Below are 23,103 nucleotides of genomic sequence, written 5' to 3'. Positions count from 1 at the left end.
GTGTTTTCGCTCAGGTTAGCATTTTTTTCATCAAGGTTGCGTTTTGCAAATTCTATACCAGATAGCGCTTGTGTGGTCAAGTGAGTACAATCTTTGTGTTCCATCCTAGAGTACACTAGAATGTCATCAAAGAAGCTGCAAATGAACTTCCTATGATCACAAAAGATGCAATCCATCATTCTATCAAACATTGGTTGTTTGTTGGTCCACCAATTGTTGGATGCAAGCCATCCAACCAACCAACAAGCTCAACAAGCCACAACAATGCAAACTCTAATATGCAATTGGAAACCCCATATAATCCACACTTGTCCCTAGCATGTACAAAATGATATTTGCTTAATAGATTCACGTAGTCAGAACATTGAACAAGTTCTAGTGTCTTGGACTCATCTGAACATCTAAGCTCTCTAGCAATCCAGCCTTTGGATCATCTACTACATGGGGCGTCTACTACATGGGGCGTTAACTCCAGCCCATGGCGCAGAAACCATTTCGACTTAGACTCTTCATGACCAACCATAGCATCCCATTCACTGCAGCCACCCACATCAAGGTGGCATCAAGAGAAAACAGCCTGCATTGCTGAAGGTGTCTTCTCCTCCACATCATTGTTTGGAACAGCAACCCAAGGGAAGAGTAATAAAACCAGCCCACACAGCGGCAAATTCAGCCATCAAAGCAGCTGAAAATATGAGCAATTAAGGCAGATTAGTCAAGGGCTTCCTACTGCATCAGACTAAGCGGCTGGGAGAGGGCTATAGAAGGTTTTGTTACTCTGTTCATGATCATGCTCTCTAGCTTAGTAAGAAATTTAGTTCTTATAAATGTAGCAAGTTCTTTACATAACCTTACAGCACATAGGAATTGGACAAAGAGGGCATTCAAAGTGCTGCATTATTTCTCGATTTGTATGACAGATGAGATGTTATGCCATATTCAGGACACAGATAATCCCAAGGATGCATGGGATACATTGGTGAAGTTGTATGATACAACTACTCAACCAAACAAGATGTAGTTAAAGCAAAAGATACATAGTGTGACTGAAAACAACAGGAGCATCAATTACTAAGTGTAGGAGATTAAAGGATGTGCAAATGCACTTGCATTTATTGGTGCCCCTATGGAAGATAATTATTTGGTTGCCATTACATTGCATGGTTTGGGCCAAGACTACAAAGCATCTGAAACCTCTATCAGGGTTAGAGGTGGAGACTCTCCAGATTTTGATGAGTTGGTCTCTTTACTTATTATGGAAAAGATGAAACTTGGTTTAGGTACTTCATCTAGTATTAGTAGGCATGCAAGGGACCAGGCATTCTACACTCACAGAGATACTAGAGGCAGGGGGAGATCTAGTTCGAGAGGACTTACACGTGGACGTGGTTGGCATGATAGGCCACCCCCAACAACAAGAAGATTAATAGCCATCATTTGGTACATATGGTGGTAGAGGTTTTTATCCTCATGCTAGAGGGAGATCTGGATCTCGTGATAGAGGTTGTTGGCTATCATAACAGCATAATATGCATGGCACTGAGTGTCATTATTGTGGTAAACTTGGGCATATGGCTAGAGATTGCTACAAAAAGCAAAATGATGTTCGTGGTGGTAGAGTGCAACATGAAAATTATGCATCATCTAGCAATGAAGAATATACAGATCATTTGTTTGTCATGAAGCCATAGTCACAGGAATGGGCATTTTTAGACTTGGAAATGTTAGGGATGGCAGCATCTTCCCGTTCCCATTCTCGTCCCATGTCACTCTATAGTCAGAGGGAATGGCCATTCTCAAGCTTTTCTGTCCCCGTTCTCCGTCCCCATTTCATGTCCCATGTGACTATGCATGAAGCATGTGATGGGTACTATGACGCCTCACAAAGAGAGTGATGAAACATGGAATATGGATTCAGGTGCATAAAACCACATGACATGTCATGGAGAGTGATTTGATAACATGATCCCTACTCAAACTCAGGGTTATGTTGCTACAAGCAAGGTTGCCATTTCCCAGAGATAGTCAAATGAGTAGAAGACCACTTGAGATTATGCATAGTGACACTCAGGGTCTCACTCAAACCCAATCAATAAATGGAAGCAGGTATTACATTACATTTATTTATGATTTCAACAGGATGACATGGATTTATTTTCTAAAAGAGAAGAGTGAAGCATTGGAAAACCACCACCACAATACTTCTTGAAAAATTATGGGAGTTATGTTCGATGAGTGATGGAAAAACTCGACCGATCGCACATACAGGCTGTGGCAGAAAAACTTGACGGATGGGACATGGATACAACATGCTTGTGTTTAAAAGACCCATGTTATTTACAAAATGGCCAAAGGGTCAGTTCATATTAAGCTGCATTACAATGCTAAGTTCTCCAGTGCTATAAAAACATGCATGCATTAGGTCAAAAAGCAAAGATAACCCAACAACTAGCCTTGTATTACCCACTCAATTTAGATACAATTAAAGCTTACCTTGGATATGGTTTTCTCCTTGGACTCGCCCAACAGGCGCCCAAACTCCAGCGCCATTAAATCAAGATTATTCAAGCTAACCTCTTTGCTGGATTCTCTCTTCCGCTCTGCTGCGCAGGTCACCACTAATCTCCTCTGAATCCATCTTAACCGAATTAGATTATGTGCAGCTGGTAACCTGTTGATTCGATGCAATTGGGCGTTGCTAATTGAGGTATCTCTGTAAGGGAGAAGCACGGCATGGGATTGAAGCGACATGCTTTGCGTCTCGCATATGGCCCTCGGCATAGGAAAAATTATCAGCTTAGCCACCAATGAAGACAACTATGTGGCCAGCACACACCAGCCACGTAGATGATATTATAATAATGTTATATTATTATGATTATGAATACTAGTATTGCACCCGCGCGTTGCTGCGGCCGACCAAGGTTCCAGAAAAGAACTATTTCCTCTCTACAACCATCTCTCTCTCTCTCTCTCTCTCTCTCTCTCTCACACACACACACACACACACACATGCCCTCTCCCTTTCTCTGTCATGTACACACACTCTCAAATGTTGAAACTCTCTCTCTCTCTCTCTCTCTCACATGCACACACATATACACACCTGCTCTCTCTCTCTCTCTCTCTCTCTCTCTCTCACACACACACACACACACACACATGCACACACACACACTCCCTCTCTCTTCTTACACTCTCCCACACATAGAAGCGCTCTCTCTCTCTCTCTCTCTCTCTTTCAATCTCTCTCTCTCACTCACTTACACACACACTCTGTCTCTCTCTCTTTCAATCTCTCTCTCTCTCTCTCTCTCTCACACTTACACACACACACTCTCTCTCTCTCTCTCTCTCTCACGCACACATACACATATGTAAATATTAGTATATACAATATTATGTTTTAGATACATAAACCTATACATAGACACATATACTTATACATATATACATGTATTTAAAAATATAAATACAAACATCGACATAATTTAATTAATTTTGATTAAATTTTAATGTGCGGAGATGGGTGATAAGTTGTGGTCACTTTTAAATATATAGATAGATATACATACACATTTGAGTGACATATTGTCTTGGTAATTTCATCCTTCTTTTTCTTGCCCGAGAAGTCTCAGACAGATTATTTATATGGTTCATTTGCCTTGTCCTTTCTCTCAACCCACTGGGTGTGTTTTTGAGATTTTGCAATTTACCACTTAAGTACTCATTTAAATCTTTAAGATATTTGAGTTTTCTTTCAGGATCAATAACATGTGTTTGAGAATTTATCAAAGCAGTGCTGAAGTTCAAAATATGATGTGCTTGTTCATTCCTAGATTGGCAAAACCTTGTATAGTATCCTAAAAGACCATTTACACCATCTCCTACAAAACAGATAAGATCGTGAACAAAATAAAAAGAAGTAAACCTTCTAGTTGAGGGATCTTTTAGGTAGATATTACCATCAACCCATAAGTCGATGTGTTTCCTCCCTTCCATCTAAAGTCAGTTTACTTCATTTGCATCTTGTATAGATTAAGAAGCATGCACATATCATGTTTCTATTACGCTCATCTAGTCATTGATTTCATGCACTGACTCTTGTCTTCCCCTTTTATGTAACTCCGGTAGCATTATTCCACACCTTCAATTCAAATACAAAGAATACCATGTCCCATAATATAAACAAACCATGCCTCTACGTCCAAAAAAACAAATTGCTTAAAAAATCCTATATGCTTCAGGTCAGATTTGACACGATTTAGTGTACAACATGAGACCTAGCCCTTGCAAAAGCAAACAAATTGTTAAGATGCGAAGAGTCAAAACTGCATTGGCAGAAGTGGAGTGGGTAGAAATCCATTCACCTAGAGAGAGAAGTAAGTTTCATGATATAGAGTGTCGCCTTCTTCATGGAGTGGGTTGCTTTGATGCTACCGAATGACTTGTCCCAACTGCGCTTCCAAAGCTTCCGGTTGACCTCTGTGTCGTGCTCATAGATTGGTTCACACGGACCATAGCATGCTTAAGATTTTCTTTGGTTGAAAGAAGAGGCACCTCAGCTTCGAATGCTTTACCACTTGCCTGTGCACTAAGCTTCTTGTCCACTCTGCTTCTGCAATATTTTTCTTCATGATGTCCAAGCACCCTTCAATGCAGTAGTGCAGTCACTCTGCATTGCCTCCCAATCCTCCTCTAGCGTGAGTGTGGATCGCATTCGCTCTTGTTGGCTTTCCTACCGAGGTAAATCGACTTTTCTACACCTAGCCTTCCCCGCTGCGCAGAGAGAGAGAGAGAGAGAGAGAGAGAGAGAGAGAGAGAGAGAGAGAGAGAGAGAGAGAGAGAGAGAAGCGCAGTCTCAGTGTTAGATTTGCCTGCACTCAGGTCATCGAAGAATTTGCTGCAGAGAATGTCATCTACATGGAACTGCAAACAACTGACGACTAAGCCTGTTCGGGCTGGTGAACAACGCTATCATGATGGCCATGATTTGATGATCATGTTCGTGATTGCCACCTACACGTTGCTTGAGACCAGCCTCCCAAAGCGACTTTTCTACACCTAGTCTTCCCCGTTGTGGTAGAGAGAGAGAGAGAGAGGGAGCACAATCTTAGTGTTAGATTTGCGGATGCAGGTGCGCTGAGTTTTGTCACTTTGGCAGCAAATAAGGCAACGGAAGAGGACGTGCAGGGGCAATCTCTGCGTCACCTCCGACTTCTGCTCCCAATCTCTGCCATCACCTTCAACTTTTGCTCCCCGTCATTGACTTCTACTCCACCTCCATCAGCGCATGGTAGGCCATGCCGCAAAGGGCGCGCAAATCCACCAGCAAGCTCATACGGGAGCAAGCAGATGCAGGTGCGCTACGTGTTGTCACTTTGGCAGCGAATAAGGTGACGGGATAGGGGCTCCGCCATTGCGGCATTTTCTTGCTGAAAGGCATGTTGGGAGGCAAGAAATAGGAAGCTGCCGAGCTCCTCGCTGATGAGAGTGACGAAGCAGCCAGAGTAGCTCTCTCTCTCTCGCTCTCTCTCGCCCCCCTTAAAATTCATCGCGGCTCTCTCTCATATTCATTGCTAGCCTGCCAACGCTGTTTGAAATATAATATAATAATGTTTGTTGAATTCCTCCAGCTATCTACTCCTGGTGTTCAAAATTGGTAACGGATCTCTGGCGCTCTCTGGCTGGAGGGGTATTTTCAAATCCAAGCGTGAACCTCACGCTTGCAAGGAGGAGGGAGTATTTTGAAATAGGCCCCCCTCCTTTGCCCACGTGGAGGGAGGGCCAGTCTCCCTTAATCCTGTATAGATTATTTGTAGTAACAAAAAACCCCTCTATAATAAGATGGGCTCTACTTGCAATACCCTTACACGAGAGTTTGGGCATTTTCCAACTCATCTCAATTTTACAAATCTCCAATAAGCAGTTGTAACTTGTTATGTTGAGACACAATGCACCTCGTGTGTCTGTAAGCATACACAAAAGGTGGGTGTGCTTATTCAGGCTTTAATTCCATATAGCCACACTGCATAAAATATTAGGTGTCACTGTTTGAATGTCAGACATGTATGTCGTCGGTAAATCCAGGGTGTTACTGCTCAATTTTTTTTCTTAGGATAGCATTAAGTTATATAGTAAAGTTGAGTGAAGAAGCAGTTGATGTTGCTAATGATGCTAGTATCATGTAATAGCATCTATGGACCTAGACAAAACTTTATGGTTGCAGTGGATCAAGGGGAAATCTAAGTTCTCTACCATGGAAGATTCTAGAAGGGCTCACCTTATAGGTGACCATTTTCATGCATTGGGTTGATGTACATTCACATCATCTTATTATGTAAGGTAAAGAGATACAAATGTTTGTAAGGCGAAGAGATACAAATGTTTGTAAGGCGAAGAGATACAAATGTTTGTGGATGTTAAGAGATGCAAACGTTTGTTTAATTTATAGGTATTTAGTGATGTCCCCCTTTACGTTGCATATTTGAAACTTCTTACATGATTTGGCATGCCAAGTTGGACGCCTCCAAGATAACTCTAGCTACACACACCAACATGCTCGGTGCTTCACTAGTGAGTTCACATGATCAAGTGTAAAGAAACACGAACATTAACTAGGTTGAGTGACCCACTACCTTTATGTTTAGAGACTCGTAACGTTGGCATCATGTTTGTAACATTAACTAGGTTGAGTGACCCACTACTTTTATGTTTAGAGACGTATAATGTTGGCATTGTGTTTTTAAGGTACCAATGTGATAAAAGTTGCTTTCTATGCATTACAACAAATTCATTTTTTGAAAGTGGCACCTTATGGATTAGGCTTGCACCTTATGGTGGAATTTCATAAAAATTGGCACCTTATGAAATTCTAAAGACTCAAATGAGTGGAGCATGAATTTCTTGCAATAGAGTAAATAGGTAGGCTAGTAAGGTATTAGGAAAGACTAATCAAGCAAAAAATCACCCCAATAAATAATGTTTCTCTTTGTTTTTTGCTAATTTTAACTATTCCACTAGTTTTCATACTTAGTATAGTCAAGAGATGAAAAATAAAAAAATTTGTTGCACATTATGTTAATTGGGTCTCATTGAGCTCAAAATCATAAACCAAGAGAAGAGATGAAAAATAAAAAAATTTGTTGTGCATTATGTTGATTGGGTCTCATTGAGCTTAAAATCATAATCCCCCTATTTAAGAGAACCAATCTAGGGCATGAGAAATCGTTGAAAACACCCAAAAAGAACAATATATGTAAGTTGTTTGGTTTCTCATAGCCGATTGGTTTTTTACGCCATGAAAATCCTCCTGAGATTTTTTTTCTTTGGATTTTTTCACCGCATGAAAACCCATAGACTGCTATGCCATAAAAAAGAGTTTTCCACATATCAGAGTTCTTCGTGGAACACAGCCAATTCATGGTGTATGAGTTTTTCACGTTTGAATTTTTCATGATATGGCCAATTCATGGTGTACAAGTTTTTCACACACGAGTTTTTCACCGTACGGCCAATTCACAACATGCAAAAGATTTTTCCACATCAAATTTTTTCTTGATGTGAAAAATCAGAGTTTTTCACATCGTGAAAACATAGCTAAGATCAAGAAAGGGAAACAAATGGACAAAAAGAAATGGGGAGAAGATTTGGAAATACCCTCTAAAAGCCTAGAAGATGTCGAGAGGAAAAAAGTCAAGACTGAAGACATCTCCTCAAAGTGCCTGTTGGACTTGGGAAGACCACATAAATTTTTTATCTCAAAAGAGTGGAGGGTGAAAATTTACCTCAATGGCTCATACAAATATTCATAAAAAACCTCCACATTTTGAGGCTACACCATTTAACTCCAAGGTTACTTGTGCTTGTTCAAGAACACAATTGGGATGGGTGACCTCCCAGGAACTCCTTTCTCCACATAGTTCATATGCACGAGCTAGAGTTTGGAAGATGTCATGGATGCACATGTACAAAAGAGACAAGATCAGCCTATGGTAAGCGATGTTTCTTTTTTCTACACATAGTTGGAGTTGTTGAGAAAGCTGGGCTACTTGGCCACACTTAGGCCTAACTTAGGGACTCTTTAACACACGCAAGTGCACCCGGGAACCCTCTTTGAGTGCATACATGTGTAGAAACAAAGAGAGACCAACTATCTTAAATTCAAACCATGTACATTCTTAAGAACTTGTGCTTACGTTAAGGTGTCTTTGAGTTTTAAATTAGATTGGCTAAACATTTATATTTCACTGCAAGCAAATTATTATCTCTTTTCCTACTAAGCAAACACGAAAAGAGGGGGGGGGAGGGGGAAAGAGAAGGGGGGAAAGAAGCTAGAACCTCAAAAAATCAAACAAACACAAAATCTAAAACATCCAAACATATTGCACACTATATGGTATACCTTCTCCACCTAAGAGGATAGGTCAATCTAAGACAATCAAAAGAGCAACATAAGGACAAGAGGAGAAGGGAGTGAGAGCCAATACAACCTGCTTTGATACCAATTGTTGGATTGGAGATCAATGTAGCAGTAATACACACATAGATGCACACATAGATGCGGCAAGAAAGGAGAGATAGATGGAAGCACAACACTTGAAGTAGATTGATGAGAATAAGTGAAGTACAAGTGAAGTGACATGATAAGGTCACTTACAGACACCCATAGGAGTGCGTACATACGTTCAGGAGAAAAAGCCTCCTAAAGATGGTCAAAAAGCCCTGGCCCATTATTAGCCTATGTCCACACATCACTACCATATAAATGACTATAACAATGTCTCTACAACAATTGTGTAAATGTCACCTCAAATCCAAGCAATCCCATGTTCTCGTACCCAAAATAGAACCTAAGGATAAAAACTGCTAAGGAAGCGATTACATAAACATTGTAGTGCTTCTATTCATGGACTACATCAGGTGGTAAGACTACCCTACTTGGAGTGTGTCAACAACTATGATGTGGCCATGCCATATTTGATATATTAGGATTTAGAGAATAAAGAACTAAATGATAGACTAAGGAATGACTTTTACATGTTTTAAGGTACACTTTAAGGGACCTTTACATGCTACACTCTAAGGGACTTTACATGCCATTTTTTATTTTGTGAGCTCCCTATTCTACTTTCCCTCCTCTTTTGGTGCTTCAAAATGTGGTGCTTTATTGGAATCTCTAGTTACATGGTGCTTGTGATTGTCTTGGTTGCCATATGAGCCATTGTGTGTTGGTTTTGTAAGGAGGAAGTGTTGCTTAGCTGAAGGTTGATGTTTATGCAAAGCTTCCTTTGAGTGGGTGAGCATGTTTTGGGTTGAAATCTCATGCTAAAGTGGAGGGGATCCTTGATGTGGGAAGTGAATGAGATGAGGGGAAATGAGAGGAAGATGTGTATAAGAGATAGCAAGAGGAGGTGTGGAGTAGAGGAGTGGGATTGTAGAAGTGCTTATAAGTGTCTAATCGTGGAGGAATCTTTCATTTTTTCTTGCCTTGTGTAGCTTGAAGTAGGGATTGCACAAGGAAGCATAGTATTGGGGGTGAAGGAGAGAGAAGAATGAAATAGGCTTTTCATTTGTAAACACCATTACACATTCTGGTGTTGACCATATTATCACTCATACCATGCCAATTTCTGATTGTGAAAAGTGACTTCACATTTTAATTGCCACATCATTAATTTATATGTAACTTCAAAAAATGGTTACCACATCATCATTGCAAAAGTGACTTCACAAAATGGTTACCACATCATCATTGCAAAAGTGACTTCACAAAATGGTTACCACATCATTAATGTATCAGTGACTTCACAAAATGGTTGCCACATCATCAACATATAAGTGACTTCACATTTGGTTGTAGCCACATTATCATCGCTTACGTGACTTCACTATTATGGCTGACACATCATCACTCACATTTGTGAACATCCTTACACATTTGTGAACACTATTATCTACACACCATTACAAACATGCCAATCACTCAAGTTACAAGTTACGTGACTTCACTATTATGGCTGACACATCATCACTCACATTTGTGAACATCCTTACACATTTGTGAACATCCTTATACATTTGTGAACACTATTATCTACACACCATTACAAACATGCCAATCACTCAAGTTACAAGTTAAGAAACAATCATGCCTTTGGAAGACAATATTGGGATTACCTCGGGATCATAAATATACATGTAAGAAGATTGTAAGGATAGACTGAGGAAACTTTGTAAGTACGAGTAGGAATAGCCATTGCATCTTGGGGCTCAAACTCCTCTTGTTAAACATACTTTTTACCACTATGCCTATTATGTTATTGAAAAGCCTTAAGCTGAATTTCACCAAAACAACTCTTTGGAAATAATCATCTAGTGTTGCTAATGATTCTACTATTTCCATCCTAAGTACTACTCCGGTGGATCCCTTAATTGAGATCGGAATAATAAAGTGTTTTCCCTATTCTCTTTACCTTCTATCTTCCAACAATAAGATTGTAGCCTTTTTTTCTGTAGTCCCTCACCTTATCCTTTTTCTATTCTAGTTCTCTTAGCTAGAGAACTCTCTCATCCCAAAATCCTATGACTTGGAACATAGTGACAAAGGCACCTCATAAATTATCACATTCCTCCTTTGTGGTGGTGAGACATACTTGCCAAGAATATTGGAAATGTTGGATTTTTAGTTTAGTGAGGGTCATAATAAATCCATCTACAACCACCTGTTCTAATGAAGCAAGTCATAATGTATCCATATATGACCACTATTATAATGAATCCATCTACATTGACCATTGTTATAATGAAGCCAGCTCAAATACTTGGTCATGTAATTAGGCCATGTACATATTGGCTAAAATAAGAAGGCTAATAGGCCAACAAGGGAGGCCAAGACATAAGTGAGTGTGAACATGGCCAAGAGTATATAAGTCAATTATAGGCTTAATTGTAACTACCCAATTATGACAAAACATTTACACTAATTACTTGTCTTGCTAAAGTAAGCTTCAATGGTGATCTTCACCATGTAAACAAGTTAACCCCCAATTCCCATTCTTACAACTATGCATGTGGTCTCTAAGTGTTGTAAGAACTTAAGTTCATCATTGCCATGGTGTGTATACTTCTCCATGTGCTTGTGGTAATGGTGGTTAGTTGTATGCTCAAAAGTTCCTCCGATCTTTTCAGATATCCAATAAGGGCTGGTCTAATGGAGCTTCAACTTTTGGGATGCAACTAGATCACCAACTTCAAACATCAAGAACTTGATATTCCAAGCCACCCAAAGTTTTTGGTGGTGTTGAATGACATCAACCATCTAGAGACTTTGGAGTCGCTTCTCAACAAGAGTAGGTGCTTTCTCTTGGTGGAGCAAATAATTGCTTCTCACCAAGAACAAGTAATAGCAAGTAATTGGTCTCGAGCCTACTTCTCACTAAGATCAAGTAATTGCTAAATCCGAATCTCCTTAGACTCCTTTAGAGAAAATTTGGTGGAAACTACTAATCATAGATTTGGAACTACGAATTTCATTGGAACCACTGTTTCCATATACCATTGAAAATGGCATTTACCCAATTGTAAGCCGTCTGGAATGCCCAGAGGGTAGAATGAAGTCTCTGGTCCCAATTTATCTAATTTTCATTAACCAATTTCTTTAAAATCTTCTACAAAATCTTTTTGGGGGACTCATCTTGACCATTTCCTTCTGATAACACACAGTAGATTTTTTAGTGTGCTCCTAGGTTAAGCTTTGTACGACTTCATTGAGAAAATTCCCTTCTTGATCACTAACTAATTCAATTGGACATCCAAACCAAGTCATGCTTGACTTATATATACAAAATTTAATGGATGTCTCTTTGTTATCGCTTAAAGCCTGAGCCTCAACCCACTTGGTCGAATAATCCATTGCCCACTAGAATATATTTATTGTGATGATGGTTTGGTGAGAGTGTAAGATTCCTCCTCAGCCTGAATAATGAATAAGCTTTTACTTCAATCCCCTGTAATCATTCCCTGTTTCTGAATGCAAGAAAATATTATTTTTCCTTGTTTTTGCCTAGACAGATAAAAAACTCTAGCGAGAGGTAATTCAGTATTGAGATATTTTTAGATATAAAAAATTCTATAAATATCAAAAATATATTTTCCTAAAACATAAATTCAAAATAAATTCTCCAAGGTGCATTAGGAATCAATTAAAAATGATAGAAGTGACTTTAGCCTAAGGGTCAAGATTTTCAGAAATTTCTAGATTATGGTCCAATTAAGGTTCCAATGGGCCAATAGGATTAATCCAAGTGTTGGGATGAGATATAAACAAAAATATCCAAAAATGAGTAAATGCTCACATAAGATGAAGAGTTGACTGAGTATAAGGTTTATTAGTTAAAAATTAAAAGATATTACTTAAAAAATGAGATATTTTGAAGAAATCATGAATTTTTGACACCTTGGTAAGGAGAGGGGGACCTTTGAGGTAGGCGCCTCCTTCACATGTGTGGGAGGGTTTTTAATTCAAAAATATTAAGATATTTTTATCTCTCCTCTCTCTTGGATCGAAATGAGAGCTAAACTAGTCCAAATCTTGTCCAAATTCAGCCAAACTGAAGCTGGAAAATTCTAGAACTTAGTTGGACTCAGTTAGTGGCCTTCCTCACCTATAAATAGACCCTCATTCTTTTGTATTCTCATTTGTGAACTATACCATGCCAGTATTACATAAAATACTCATATTTTCTATTATCTCTTAAAAGTCCTCTATTTTTGGAGAGATTGGAGCTTCTCTCTCTCTCTTCAACAATCCTTGCAGCTTTCTTCTCAACATACTAAACCAATTGATTGGTTGGGGGCTACCTTCTAAGATAAAGAAGCAAGCCAAATCTAGAGGTAAGAAGTAATTTCATGGTTTTCATTAATATTCTCAAAAGATTTCACTTCTCAACCCCTCTCAAGCTTGGAGGTTTCAAATTAATTGTTTTCAATGCAAATCAAGCGTTCTATAAGAATTCTAATGACTAATCACAAAAAGTTAATCTTTATGCTTAATTGGGATGCCTTTTATGTATATCTCTCTCTCTCCCAAAACAATAGTCATTCCTATGACTAATTCTTTATTGAAATGGATGCTTCTCATTGATAAATTCTTAATTCAAAAATCAAACTCTATGCTAGTTAAGCTAGAGGTTAAGAAAATAGCTATTTTATGACTTTATGCTAATAAAATTATGGTAAACTTATGATTTAATTTCATAAATTGGATTTAAGTCTAAGGATAGTTATTCTATCATAATTGTATTACAAAGTCTTATGCTTTCTAGAAGTATTAAAAATTATCAATAATAGCAACGAAGCTATGTCAAAAATTTTAGAAATTAATACATAACTCATTTTTATGCATAATGTGAAAAGAGGACTTCCTACCATATTCTAGGATTAGTCATCCTATGCAAAAAGAATAATTTATGAAAAACTAAATTTTTAGTATTTATGCATAAATAATTAATTAAAAAAAGAGAAATTTTTGTATTTTTTAAATGCAAAAAGAGGAATTCCCATGATAATGGAGATGCATGTAATTAAATGGAAAAAGAGAAAATTTGATATATTAAAATAATAAATATTTTTATTTAAATTTAAAGAGAAATTTTAGATAAATTTATTTTATGCATGAGAAAATTTAAATGATAATAGAGGAATTCCCATGACATTTGAAATTTAATCATTTAAATGGTAAAAGTGGAATTCTTGGCATATTTGAAGTAATGGATATTTTTATTTAAATTTAAAGAGAAATTTTTGATAAACTTATTTAATGCATGAGAAAATTTAAATGATAAAAGAGGAGTTCCCATGACATTTGGAATTCAGTTATTTAAATGGTAAAAGTGGAATTCTTGGTATAATTGAAATATTGAATATTTTTATTTAATTTAAAGAGAAATTTTAGATAAATTTATTTTATGATAAAAGATAAATTTCCATGAAAATTGGAATCCAATCATTAAATGAGAAAAAGAAGAATTTTAAGCTTATTAAAAAAATAGATATTTGTATTTAGTTAAAAGAAGAATTTTTATGGTATTAAGTAGAGAAAGATTTGAATTAAATTTTGGTGATAAAAGAGGAATTTTCACCATAATTCCACCTAGAGAATTAGGGTTGATAAATTAAGTGGTAGAAAGAATATCTTTAGATATTTTATGTGGATAAATCACCAAAGTGATATTTACCCAAAATTAGATTAAATGGAAGAAGAGTATTTTCCTAAAAATTTGATATTCTCATATAAAACCATTTCTTAATCTATTATGGTTAAGAAGAAATGAAATTCATAAAGTTAGAATTTTCTTACTGTTAGAAGTTCGCGGTAGATGTTTATCTGAAGAAAATCCTTGGAATCAAAGCTAGAACTAAATCGAATGATTTTGGCTAGACCACGACTATGAGAGGGGGACGGTCAGTAAACTACTTGTCCATCTCTCGATCTGAATCAAACAAAAACTTCGTGACCAAGTCTAGTTCTTAATACAAATAATAGACTACTGTTGAATAAACCTAGTTTTTCCTTGACCAAACTCACCAAGACTATAGTTGGACAGTCAGTCAAATGATGGGTAGATTACCTTGATGAGAGATCAATGATTCTCATTATGAAAATATAGATTAAGGAAAAAGAGTTTTGTGGAACCAATCTCAAACTGGGAATTTTACTTGCATAGAACCTCTGTTTTCTTTTAAAGGACTGTTTTACGCCAGAATGTTGGAGGAAGAATTTGGTTTGTGTTTCAACTAAGAAGAGGTTCGTTGCAACAGCTGGTGGGGAGTCATCGAGGGACGTCGCTCCTTGTAGCGGCAAAGCTTGCCGAGGTCTTGACCACCCTCGGTAACGGTTAAAATGGTGCGCTTTCGGTACGATGGGCGAGGATCGACAAAGCGGTCCCTGAGTGAAGTGCTAGGACATCTAAGTAGGATCCTAGAGGGTTCTGACCAGGTGATACACAGGCTCATGGTTCCTAGGACACCCATGCATGCGTCGAGGAAGATTCGGATGGAATGAAAAGAATGACTATTGTGAATCGAATTTTGATATTGGATCTCATTGGTTGACCAGCTGGTCTTCAATGGCGAGTCTAGATGAAAAGAATGACTCTTGTGAATCGAATTTTGATATTAGATCTCATTGGTTGACCAGCTGCTTCAATGGCGAGTCCAGATGATATAATTTGTAATACAATGGACTCAATATTTTGGAGGATTATGATTTTCATTGAAAGATTGTTTTAAAGACAGGCGAATCTGTTATAATGGCAATTTCATATTGGGTGTGTACGTGGTATCCCTACCTTAATTTTTGCATGAAATGTCGGCTAGGGGGCCTGGGAACTCTTTTCCTTGATACTCAGGCAAAAACATAACCAAATTTTTATAAAGAAATCCCACCAATACAGTGGTCAGGTGGATGGCTAACCCATGGGCCCCGGTTGGTTAGGCTGGATCGGCGGGGGATTCCTGCGATACAATTAAGTTAGGATTAGTTACGTTAGTTAGATTAAATCCTAGGAAGACCCTTGTTCTGATGTGGGAGGGAATCAGTGGTGGCTGTGCCTCGTTAAAGGAGGGAAAAAGCGGTGATTATATGGACCAAATGCAAGTCTCTTCTTTGATCTGACCATGTGACTTTAGGTTCGGTCGGATCAGTTTAAATAGTTAAGACTTTGACTCGTTAGATTAATTCCCCCGCTAGATAATTTTCCTGGAGGAATCGCCCGTGCCTTCCGGGCGAGGTTTCGGAGGAACCGCCGGGCTAGCCTCTTGTCCGGACATCTGTGGGTGAGGCCCCGAGTGTGGATCCCTACCCCGCGCGAGAGGCTGACGTTGCTTCCGTCGCCAGCGCCCTCGGAGGAGGCACCGCGGAGGGGGCGGGGGTCTCACAGCTGGTATTAGAGCTTTGTTGAAAGCTATTAAGGAAAAATGGATTCTTATCAGAAATTTGTAATAAAAACTCAGAAAGAGCATTTACGTGTTGTATTTTCATTCCTTAAGCTTCATTAATGAAGATTTTTAATCAAAGAATTTGATTTTATAGATGGAAGTTCCACACTTATCTGGTGTTCCCGACCTCACCCAGTCACAAGATATGACTGTGTTCGCCTTCGAGCATCTCATCTCTTCTGCTACAACTCGAACGAGTCGAGCCGAGCCGAGCCAGACTTGCAGGCCATCTCATCTCTTCCGCTACAACTCGAACGAGCCGAGCTAGATTCGCAGACCATCTCATCTCTTCCGCTACAACTCGAACGAGCCGAGCCAGACTCGCGGGCCATTTCGAGGATTTATATTTCCCTGACCCAATAGAGAGACGGCAGCACAAGTGGTTTGCAGGGGCAGCATGTCCACGCCTCTTGCGACCAGTGCGCGATGCTAAGTTAGAATATCTCATTGGCCATGATTCTAATGAGGCTAAAAAAAGTGATACATGGTGTTATTTTATATCACCCTAAGCCTCGAGATTTCAGACTTTCCTGCCATATCTACAGACTTTCTTAGTCGCTTTATTCCTAATAATAAGGAGAAGATAGTAGCTCCCTTGGCAGTAAGGGAACATTTGTATCAAGGCATGTTTATAGCCCAATATCGCTGTCTTATGCGTCTCCCGAGGAGATTTTGACTTCTGGAGCCGAGATGCTCTATGTACATATTGCAACCTTTATTTAAATAAAGAAATGTTTTGTGAAAAAATTCCCTGTTGTATAAGTGATTATTTAATATATGACGAATTGATGAAGAAAAATCATTTACTCGGACATATGTCATAGATCTCCAATAAGATAATTTATCTTGTTTAAGAAATTGTTTTTCGAACCTCTTAAGTCTTAGGATTTCATGGACGAAATCAAAAATAAAAATTTAATAATGTATCATTTTTGGTAGAATCATGAGGCGAGGGAATCGTGGCCGTGTCAGCCAGATCCTCTCACTGATGAAGAAGAGCTTGACCTCGACATTCGCAAGGCTCTTCACAGAACTTAGCCAGGACCCTTCAAAGGTGAAGGGGAGAACTTGGGCGAGGCTGTGGAGACGTGGGTTAAAGCAATGGAGGAATATTTTGATGTCACCGGATACAACGAGAGGAGCAAAATGGCTCTCGCTAGGCTGAAAATTGTGGAAACAGCCAGGGTGGCATGGAGAAACCATTGCGACACCAACCATCTGGATAGGAATACCCAGTCCTAGAATGATCTTAAAGCCTATCTAAGGAAGAGATTTTGTCCCCGCGGATTTTTAGAAACCAAGATGAATGAATTTTTAGAGCTAAACCATTGAAGAATATTACTAAGGCATTTTCTCTTCTCCTCAAGTACTCACCACCTCTAGACGAAGAGCAACTTATGGCTAGGTTCATTCGGGGAATGAACGAACCCTTAGACACACTGGTCAAGAATGCCAAACCAGTCCCCATGGCAGAAGCTGTAGGAATGGCAAAGGACTTCGTGAAAGCTTTCATCATAAAAGTCCCGCCAAAGCCAACTCCCTCATCCTTCAAGAGATTCCAGACATCGGGGAAGTTCTTCCAACCTTTCGCCTCCAAAGAGACACCAAGGTCCCAACCAGAATCTGGAGTCAGGAAGTTTCAAGAATGAAGGAAGACCTTTCCCTCGAAGTACTTTCTCATGAACTCTGACTCTCTCAAGAATGCAAAGGGAAGAGCTTCGAAGTGAGAATAGGTGCTTGGGATGTCAGGGGTTTGGGCACCAGCTCAAGGATTGCCCATCTCCTTCTATGGACCAAGGAAGCCAGGGTCCCAGAATTCAAAGACAGACTCCTTTGTATCCGTGTCCCCCGCGCCAGAATTAGGGCAACCCCTGAAGAGTGCCAGCTCAGCCTGCAGCCTCCATGGCAAAGCAGTCTCCGAACTCCCTCCCAGAATTGGGGAAACCAAAGAGAGAGAGTTCCACCTCAGACTGAAGAAGCTAGAGCCGTCACTATAGCTGAGGAAGTGGAGGAAGAAAAAGGACAAATCTATGCCGCAATAGAGCATTAGGGGAATAACCGTCAATTTTTAGGCCTCCAGGCTCCAATAGAGTACCAGGGTAAGCAATTCAAGCTTTTGATGATTCAGGCAGTACTCATTCTTTTATTTCCCTAGGATGTCTGCGTAAGTTAGTCCTAAATCAAAAATCAGGGAAACCTATGCAAGTGGAATTGGCCAGTGAAAAGATTCTTTTCACACACCTTGAGACAGTTTAGTCTAGATGGGAATGTAACAGAGTGCCAGTTCAGAGCCCTACCCTTGGGAGTCTATGATGGAATCCTTGGAATGGATTGGCTCCATAAGAATCAAGCTAACATTCATTGTCACAAGGGAACCATCTCTTTCCTCGACCTTCATGGGAATAAAGTTCAAGGAACTGGAATTTCTGGATCCCATGCTGCAATTAGTCAAGGCTTCTAAATTGTTAAAAGGGCTCAATGCAAGGCTAAAGAACCAGAGTGGTTAAGTGAGTATGTAGATGTGTTCCCTGAAGAGCTGATTGAGATGCCTCTGTCTCGCGAAGTAGATCATGAGATCGAGTTGACCCCTAGAGCTCAGCCAGTAGCCTAGCGTGCATACAAAATGCCAGTCCCTGAAGCCATAGAACTTAAGGAATAGTTAAGATAACTATTAGAGCAGGGTTTCGTCAGACCCAGTGTCTCACCTTGGGGTGCGTCGGTTCTCTTTCAAAAGAAGAAAGATGGAACGTTAAGACTCTGTATTGACTACAGAGGATTGAATCAATTAACAATTAAAAATAAGTATCCTATCCCTAGGATTGATGAACTGTTGGATCGGTTAAGTGGGACCCAAATGTTCACAAAGATAAATCTCAAATCCGGGTACTACCAGATTAGAATCAAGGAATAGGACATCCCGAAGACAGCATTCAATACTCGCTATGGGAATTATGAGTTCACAGTCATGCTGTTTGGATTGACTAATGCCCCAGTGACGTTTAATTGTCTTATGCAGGATATTCTCAGAGAATACTTGGATGATTTTGTTCTTGCCTTCTTTGATGATATCTTGGTATACTCAAAGAATGCAACGCGATTTGCCCTGCAACATTCCATAGCACAACTAGAATCAATCCAACACATTTATACTAACATATTTTCATGTATGATCTGCTTGCTTTGGACATGCACCTTCCATATATATGCATGAGGCTACAAGTATGCTTATGTTAACAATGCTTGTGCGCATGTATAGAAAGTGTGGGAGTATCAAAGGTGTGTATTCTCCAGTGTGTTGTCAGCATGTAATATGCAATGTAGTGTCACTAAAACTCAATAAAACACTATTGCCCACAACTTAAATTTTTCAAGGGATGTTTTGGTATGCAACACACTTATTACAATACACGACAAGTGAGGAGTCATCATTGAAGCAAAAAATTTGTTTTGTAAGGAATTTGTTTTGTAAGGTATTCAATAGGGACATTGTTTCATGGATGACATTGTGAGCACACTCACTCCATTACCCCCTGGAACAGCATGGTAATACCCTAACATGCATGTGCAACACACCTCAAACACAAGGCTATAGTATGAAATGCTACGCTTGAGGTATATGTTGATAAATGCCTAGCAAGCAAGGCAATGCAATCGTTAGGCAAATGCATAGAGAAGAAGCAACGTTAGACCATCTAATGTTTGTATTTTCTCCTCAAGCATGTGGTGTTCTTGCTAATAAAGGAGGAGAAGAATCAACCAAGTCAACATCTCTAGAAATTGGAAGCTCTTTGCATGCCACAGCTTAACTAGCAGGCTTTTGCTTAGGGGCCCTTATGTTAACAATGCTTGTGCACATGTATAGAAAGTGTGGGAGTATCAAAGGTGTAGAAAATGTGTTCTCCAGTGTGTTGTCAGCATGCAATATGCAATGTAGTGTCACTAAAACTCAATAAAGCACTATTGCCCACAACTTGAATTTTTCAAGGGATGTTTTGGTATGCAACACACTTATTACAATACACGACAAGTGAGGAGTCATCATTGAAGCAAAAAAAATTGTTTTGTAAGGTATTCAATAGGGACATTGTTTCATGGATGACATTGTGAGCACACTCACTCCATTACCCCCTAGAACAGCATGGTAATACCCTAGCATGCATGTGCAACACACCTCTAGAAAAATTCACACAAGCCAGGCACCTGAACAAAAATTGGCTGCACAACAACATGTGTAAAGATGCTCACCTCTGTTCTTGGAATGGCATTTGAGCCCAGCTGCATGTTGAACTTCTTGCTTGGTGTAGTAGGTGATTTGGGTGAAAGAGGATAATGCCCCTTTCTTATAGCTCCTTTGGCCTTTGCTGCAGCTGAGGAAGGAGAGGAGGAAGCTAGCACCCTGCGAGATTTCCTGGCTGGGGATGGATCTAGAGAAGATTCAAAGCCCGAGGGAGCAGGAGAAGAAGTGGGAGAGGAAGTTCTGCCTGCAGCATTTCCCCTGTGTGTCCTGGTGTGTCTGACCTCCCTCTCGGCTGCTTTCTTGTTGCTCTCAAGCTTCTAGCATTTCCACGCTGGCAAGCTCCCCCCCCAGACGAGGGCCCCTGCTCTGCTGCAAACCGACGGGTAATCCTCAAATTTCCACGCTGGCAAGCTTCCCCCCTAGATGAGGGCCCCTGCTGCTGCAACAACCGACGGGCACTCCTCACATGATGGTTGCGAGACATGCAAAGGTAGTGCCCCCACTCCTTTGATTTTGCCGCACCCTGAATTGAATAAATTAAAAAACTTATTGAAGTCTTTTAAAATTCCCAACATTCCTATGGCTACCAACAACTGAGCTACTTCCCAGCTCCCAACCCTCAAATCTAGTAGCTAGTGTACCACCTATTCATGCATATACCCATAGGGGACCCCTTGGGTACTTTGCGAAAAAGAGTGGGTGGTATATTGTCCCGATCATCCGAAATCTGATGGTGGTGAAACTTTACGATGACGAGTAGAGAGGTAGCAGTTCCATGGACCCATGCTTGCAAAGTTTCACCCACCATCAGACACCGTATGATAATGATGCCATATCCAGCACACTGTCCCAACCATCCGGCGTTCGATGGTGGTGAAACTTTGCCAGTGGAGGGGTAACAACACCATGGACCCACTCGTAAAGTTTTGCCCTCATCGGATTCCATATGATAATGATGCATCACCCAAACCCACTATTTTTTGCATATGGGACCCCTTGGAAACTATGCAAAAAATAGCAGGTGACAGCACACTGTCGTGCCCATCGGACGTTCGAATGGTAGTGAAACGTTTTGAGTAGAGGGATAGCATTCCTATGGACCTGCTCGTTTCACCTGTATCATCGGATGTCATATGATAATGATGTCCTACCTAAACTCGCTATGTTTTGCATAGGGTACCCCTTGGGGACTATGCAAAAAATAATGGTGGGTGGTAGACACCGTCCCACCCATCCGGCATTCAATGGTGGTGAAACATTGCGAGCGGAGGGGTAGAAGCCCCATGGACCCACTTGCAAAGTTTTACTTACATCATCGGATAATGTATGATAATGATGCCCTACCTAAACTTGCTATTTTTTACATAGGGGACCCCTTGGACACTATGCAAAAAACTCGGGGGTTCACCTAATAATATGCAAGTGTAGCACATAAGTTCATCAGAAGGGGTATATTAATTAAAAAAAGTTATAGAATTACATTTATAAGAGGGGTTTTTAACCAATTTGGAAACAAACCATAATTTTATGAAGAAAAAGGGGTCATTTTATTCATAAAAGTATGTAAGTGTAAGGCATTTTTTAAATACCCCTTGAACGCCGCACGTGATACATACAATTTCCTAGAGATGACCCCCCCGAGGCAAAACATAGTGAGTGGCAGCACACTGTCTCACCCCTCCGGCATCCGATGATGGTGGTGAAACTTTGCAAGTGGAGGGTAGTAGCCCCATGGACCCATTCGCAAAGTTTCATCCACATCGGATGCCGTATGATAATAACGCCCTACCCAAACCCGCTATTTTTTGCATAGGGGGCCCTTGGGCCCTATGCAAAAAAAGTGGGGGAAGCACACTGTCCCGCTCATCGACGCCCGATGGTTGTGAAACTTTGTGAGTGAAGGGGTAGCAGCCCCATGGACCACTTACAAAGTTTCACCCGCATTGGACGTTGTATGATAATGCTACTAACCACATATCGAACACCGGGTTTGGGTGGCGCATTATTATCATACGACGTTTGATGCGGGTGAAGGTTTGTGAGTGGGTCCATGGGATTGTTACCCCTCCACTTGCAAAGTTTCACCACCATCGGACACCGAATAGGTGGGACGATGTGCTGCCACCCACTATTTTTTGTATAGTGCCCAAGGGGTCCCCTATGCAAAGAATAGCATGGCACCTTACATGTACAAACTTTATAGAAATAACAAACACAAAATACATAGTCCAATATATAAAACTTTATAGAAATATAAAATCACAAAAGACCTAGTCCAATTATAAATCAAAATTGATACAACTGGTGGATGTTATACATAGAAACATGAGGTCATAAATACAAATGGCATGTAGACTAGTTGATACAAAATCATGATGTGATATACATGTACATGATGGATAATCCTCATCTGAGAGGACTTGATATGCTCTAGGATGACATGCCCGCGACCTCCTCCTCGGCTCCTATACAACCAGCTCTGTAATGGTCCTTTGAGTAAGACGCTCCTCTGCCATGGCTAAGAACTCACCACATGTAGCAGAGGAGCTGCATCACAAAGCTCTTGGTCAATCACCTCACCTCTATTATCATGTCTCATCTCCCATAAAGAGAGGAGGTCAGGGTATATGCGAGAAACAAAACGACCACTTGTAGACTGTTCCATTGACCTGATACGTGCCTCAAGACCTCGGTCCACCAAAATCCTTGCTCTAATTGGGGTGCATAAAGCAACCTGTCAATCTTGTAAGATGAACTCATCGATGCGGGGGCCCATCGTACTCTCTGTGCCTCCTCCTCCTCTGATGATGAATCCATCTGTACAGGAATCTCAAAATCTTTAGGCATATCCTCAGCAATAAATCCAT

General features: G+C 40.0%; 1 protein-coding gene across 2 annotated transcripts in view; it reads right to left on the bottom strand.

The window, feature by feature from the left end:
- Positions 1-2,863, bottom strand: part of LOC147630508 (Nucleic acid-binding, OB-fold-like protein) — a 76,545-nt gene extending 73,682 nt beyond the window's left edge. For both annotated transcript variants that reach the window (XM_086810393.1, XM_086810394.1), the window contains exon 1: positions 2,494-2,863. In XM_086810393.1, the coding sequence (XP_086666519.1) occupies positions 2,494-2,781 (288 nt within the window). In that variant the 5' untranslated portion in view covers positions 2,782-2,863. The remainder of the gene's footprint in view (positions 1-2,493) is intronic.
- Positions 2,864-23,103: the final 20,240 nt, after the last annotated feature.

This window comes from Cibotium barometz, chromosome 16, assembly GCF_041138505.1.
Source record: "Cibotium barometz isolate CiBa-2024 chromosome 16, ASM4113850v1, whole genome shotgun sequence".
Lineage (NCBI taxonomy): Eukaryota > Viridiplantae > Streptophyta > Polypodiopsida > Cyatheales > Cibotiaceae > Cibotium > Cibotium barometz.
This window is presented reverse-complemented; position numbering and strand designations above follow the sequence as displayed.